This window comes from Sminthopsis crassicaudata, chromosome 2 (genome assembly GCF_048593235.1).
Source record: "Sminthopsis crassicaudata isolate SCR6 chromosome 2, ASM4859323v1, whole genome shotgun sequence".
In the NCBI taxonomy this organism is placed as follows: domain Eukaryota; kingdom Metazoa; phylum Chordata; class Mammalia; order Dasyuromorphia; family Dasyuridae; genus Sminthopsis; species Sminthopsis crassicaudata.
Genome location: NC_133618.1, coordinates 261,803,226 through 261,808,894, shown reverse-complemented (window position 1 = coordinate 261,808,894; position 5,669 = coordinate 261,803,226). Strand labels below are relative to the sequence as shown.

The window sequence follows — 5,669 nt, the reverse complement described above, 5'->3', positions numbered from 1 at the left end:
GCCATTTTTCTGGAAGCAAGGTTTGACCTTGCTCTTGGTTGGGATGACAAGGATTTTGCTGAACCTAGCCACTAATAGCCAGCTATGAAGCATTATAGGTTCATATTGGCCCTTTTGGTCTGTGCTTATAGTCATTGTTATTTCTTTGTAGTCTTCAGATTGAATTGGGGTTGTATCAGGTTCCACAAACTATTTCTGTCCTGATCTCCCCTAATCCCTAGAAACAGATTACCTCCTCAAGTTGCTATGATCCAGCAGATCCAGAATTTATCTTGTGCAGGAAGAATATCATTCAGCACCTGGAATTCTACACTTCTACTTGCTGGATGATTATTCTTTCTGCACAGTTAAGTTCCTTCTGTACCAGATGTTGAAGCCCTTCCAGTTTTAATGCAGAGTTTCAGAAAGTCCCTTTAATGTCTGTAGTGTCTGCAGACCTGTTTTCCATGGTAATCTGGGATAAAAAATGCACAATGTGATTAAAAAAAACACAACACATCCTGATCAATATTCTGGTATGTGATTTTTCTTAATCTTTGTTGGAGGCATGGTGGGGAAAAGCTCTGATGTACTATATTGCTTCTACTCAAAAATCTCATTTAGTCTCATCAATAATTTAAAAAATTTCAGAGAGCTCAAGTTGGATGAACACTTAGGCTCTTTGGGTTTGGTAATAAAGAATGTCAATGGTAAACTTTGAGAGGGAATTTGCAGTCTAACTATAGAAAAGCAAGTCCTGATTAGTTGGGTAGGTGGTAAACAAGTATAGTAATTGAGAGATCCTCAGTTTTCAGAGATGTTACTTCTGGCCCTCCAAATAAGTGAGCATATTTTATATTTACTTCTCTCCTGAACCTTTTTTCCCCAGTAGAATTCAAGGTTCTTGAGGATAAGGTTAGTATTTTGATTTTTGTATCCAAGGTAGCCAGCAGTGTATCCAATATATAAAAGGTGAATAATAATGTTTGTTGATTTGAATTCTGTAACATTAATATTTTAAAAAATAATTTGGTTTCTCCCTTTATTCTCTCCTTAAAGGTGACTATCAAGGTGATATCACTGACCAAGACAATGGAAAGAAAGAATCACACCGTGGTTACAGAGTTTGTGTTCTTGGGACTCACCAATTCTTGGTATATGCAGCTTTTCATCTTTCTATTCTCTTCTGTGTTTTATGTGGCAAGCATGATGGGAAACTCCCTCATTATTCTCACAGTGACTTCTGACCCTTGTTTACACTCACCCATGTACTTCTTGCTGGCTAACCTCTCCTTCATTGATCTGGGAGTTTCCTCAGTTACTTCCCCCAAGATGATATATGACATTTTCAGAAAACGCAAGGTCATATCATTCTCTGGCTGCATCATTCAGATGTTCTTTATTCACTTGATTGGTGGTGTTGAGATGGTGCTGCTTATAGCCATGGCCTTTGACAGATATGTTGCCATATGTAAGCCTCTCCATTATCTGACTATTATGAGTCCAAGGATGTGTACTGTGTTCCTGGTGGCTGCTTGGACCATTGGCTTCATCCACTCAGTGGTCCAGCTGGCTTTTGTTGTTAATCTGCCATTTTGTGGCCCTAATGTATTGGACAGCTTTTATTGTGACCTCCCTCGATTCATCAGACTTGCTTGCACACATACAGATAGACTAGAATTCATGGTCATTGCCAATAGTGGCTTCATTTCTTTGGGTTCTTTCTGTATCTTGATCATCTCCTACATTTTCATCTTAGTCACTGTTCAGAAACATTCTTCAGGTAGTTCTTCCAAGGCTCTCTCTACTCTGTCAGCTCACATCACTGTTGTGATTTTGTTTTTTGGTCCCTTGATCTCTTTTTATATCTGGCCGTTCCCCACATCACATGTAGATAAGTTTCTTGCTATTTTTGATGCAGTTCTTACTCCTTTTCTCAATGCAGTCATTTATACACTGAGAAATAAAGAGATGAAGATGGCAATGAAAAAAGTGTGCAATCAGCTTGCAAATTTCAAGAAAATCTCTTAAATCACTGAAAAGGAAAATAGAAATATTTTATTAACAATAATTTGAAGCTTGGGGGTGGAAAGGATGAGTTTGGTTTTGTTGGACTGAATTTGAGTTCCTGCAAAGACATTGGAATGACACTAATCAGCTGGGAATATTGTTTGGATCTGGGGGAGATAGATAGAAGTGGTTTCTAAATTGTTTACATATATATTTTTGTTCAAATAATGGATTTATGCAAGATCATTATTTGACCATGTAGATGGTGCAGAGAAAGAATTTTGATAGTAGAAGAATTACCTTATTTAACTGGTAGAAGGGAAAAATAATAATGAAGGAAATAGAAAAGCCACAGTAAGGAATTTAAAACAAAAAAGTATTTGTGACACAAAAGAATAAGGTAAAGAAGATTTTAAAAAAGAAATGATAGTTGACAATTTGAAATATTATATGATAAGGAGAGTTATTTTTTTTTTCTTTCTAAATTCCAATTCCAATATTCCTATTCCAATAAAATTTTCTTTCTTATGCATTCTAAAAGTATATATTTTAGGAAACAGCCATTTAAAAAATTAAAGTAAAATAACATTAATCATTGGGCAAGTCCAACTTCCCATACATTTTGGTTTCTACAAGCAAGTTTGTCAATCTATTTTGAATAAGTAAATATTGCTGATAACATGTGGTTTCAATGAACTTATTATTATTGACCTTGACATTCCCTATAACATTCCTCAATCTATCTTTTGGCTTGCATAATTTCTAATTTATATGTGGTAAACCATAATTTCTGATCTTCCTTATTGATGAGGGGATTTATAACTGCTTTCATGTTGTCTTCCCCATTTGAAAACTGTGAGCTCCTAGAGAGCCAGGACTATACTGTTCCTTTCTTTGTATCCTCAGTGCTAGGACAATGAATATTTATTATCTAATTGTGTGTCAGGCATTGTAGGGATTCACAGAACTATACAACATTTTTTGTTCTTAAGGAGTTCTGAATCCTCTAATGGGGGAGAAAAACTATGTATGAACAAACTTTCTCTTTCTGTTTCTCTTTGTCTTTCTTTGTTTCCCTCTGTCTTCCTCTCTGTCTCTCTATCTCTCTCAATTTTCTGTCTCTCCTCTCTTTTCTCTTTGTCTGCCTTTCTCTCTGCACACACACACATTCATATACATATAGATAGATAAAGATGTATAGAAATAATAGATAGATATCATCTATGGAGATGATAGAGGGAAAATACTAGAATTAAGGGGGCTTAGAAAAGACTTCCATTTTGTAGTTCAGTTTTGGAGGAAGCTAGGGAAGGTAGGAGGTAGAAATGAGGAGAAAGAACATTCCAGGCATTGGAAACAGTCAGTAAAATGCCAGAAGAAGGGAGATGGTGTTTCAAGTGCAGGAATCAGCAAGGAGATTAATTAGATTGTAAATTCTCAGTGAGAGAAGTATAGAGGGATTATAATATATAAGAAAACTGGAAAGGTGGGAGAGCAAGGATATGAAAAAGTTTGAACGCCAAATAGAGTATTTTATATTTGGTATTGTAGGTGATAAGGAATCACTAGATTTTATGGAATGGTGAGTGTGCATGTGTGTGTGTGTCTGTGTATGTCTGTATGTAGGAGAGATGTGGTAAAATGTACTTTAGGAAGAATATGTTGGCAAAAAAAAAAACAGTTTATAGCATGTTAGATACTGTATTCTGTATTAAACTATTATCCCTTTCACTACTTGCTATTTCTAATCTTTTACACATTCTTTAAAACTTCCTAAATGCATTTATCCTGGGCTTCCAATGAAGTATTATGAAAAATATACAATATATTTCAGAATTTTTGAATTTTTAATCTCAGTATTCTATCTAATGCTTGCATTTAAATATCATTTTTCTTCTAAAATGCACTAATTTTATGAAATAATTTTTGATTTTCATTGTTCCTCCAAAATGAGCTCTCTTCACTCAGAAAGGATTGATCATTATTATTTCAATGGCTCTCATACACATTTATGTCCTGTACCACCTCCTTTTACTCAATTAGGGACCTTTTCCTGGGCATTCTTGAATGACTTAGTCTGGGATACTGTCATTTTCATAGCACCCCAATTTCTCTATTTTTTCATGTTCTGATAAGAAATTATTTTAATCTATTTTTTGTAAAAATAAAGATTATGATTATTATTACCAGCTTAAAATTGTAATTTCATTGCCTCCATTATTTCTAGTCCAATCTCATTGTCTTCATTATAAGGATTCACATATACACAATTCACATTTTTATTACATAATTCAATGAAGTTCAATTCAACCTATTTCAACAAGTACTAATTAGGTGTACTTCATATGCATGACATTGGATTAGAGGCTGGTTATACAAATAAATAAAATAGTTACTTTAGTCTTGGATTTTCATTCAATAGCAGAGATGAAGATCCATCAAGTAAGTACACAGTAAGTAAAAATAAGGTATGAGCAAAGTTAAACAAAGTAATGAGAGGAGGGTGTGGGAATATATAGAGATGCAGAGATTCACCGAGAGAAATATAAAGAGAGGGATTGCAATAGATAGACAGAAATTAGGGGAATTTAAAAAAAACAACCACCATGTAGCACAAACAAAATCAATGTAACCAAAATTGAAAGGAATGCAGAAAACTGGAAATTTTTTTTTTTTTTTTACATAGTTTCTTTGATAAAGGCCTAATTTCTCAAATACATAGAGAGCTGAATACAAGTCATTCTCCAATTAATCAGTGGATATTAACAGGCAGTTTTCAGACAAAAATATCAAAATAATGTACAACTATATGAAAAAATATTCTAAATTACCATCAATTACAGAAATATAAATTAAAAAAAGCTCTGATGTACCACCTCATACTTATCAGATTGGTTCATAAGACAAATAATATAATGTTGTGGGGGAATGTGGTAAAACTGCAAGAATAATGTACTGTTGATGAAGTTGTGAACTGATCCCACCATTCTGAAAAGCAATTTGGAACAATGTCCCAAAGGTCATAAATGTGTGCATCCCCTTGATATAGCAATACCATTGCTAGGTTTGTATTCCAAAGAAATTTTTTAAAAAGGGAAAAGAACCTATTTGTATAAAAATATTTATCATAATTTAAAAAAAATTTAAAAAATTAATATTTTTATTTTCTCCAGTTGCATATAGAACATTTTTTTTACATTTGTTTTTAAAACTTTGTGTTCCAGAATCTCTCCCTGCCTACCCAACCCTCTTTTAAGAAGGTGCATTTGAAATAACATAAAACATTTCTGTAAAAGTCATGTTGTGAAATAAAATGTAGATCTCCCACCTTTCCACCTAACCCAAAATCAACCTTCAAGAAAAATTAAGGTTTAAAAAAAACAAGTATGCTTCAATCTATGTTCAGACACAATCAGTTCTTTCTGTGAGTATGAATAGCAGTTTTCATCATAAGTCCTTCAGAGGAGTCCTGTAACATTGTATTGCTGAGAATAGCAAAATCATTCACAACTTATCATCCCACCACATTGTCATTATTTTGTCCATAGTACGTTTTACTTTGATTGAGTTCATGGAGAACTTTCAAGGTTTTTTTTTTCCCCTGAGCATTCTGCTCACCGTTTTCCTCAGAACAATTACATTCTATCATAATTATATATCACATTTTTTCAGCCATTCCA

At 33.7% G+C, this 5,669-nt stretch overlaps 1 protein-coding gene across 1 annotated transcript; it reads left to right on the top strand.

The window, feature by feature from the left end:
• Positions 1-1,056: 1,056 nt before the first annotated feature.
• Positions 1,057-2,010, top strand: LOC141553449 (olfactory receptor 4F3/4F16/4F29-like). The gene has a single exon (XM_074285107.1). The coding sequence runs from the start codon at positions 1,072-1,074 to the stop codon at positions 2,008-2,010; it is 939 nt and encodes a 312-aa protein (XP_074141208.1). The 5' UTR covers positions 1,057-1,071.
• Positions 2,011-5,669: the final 3,659 nt, after the last annotated feature.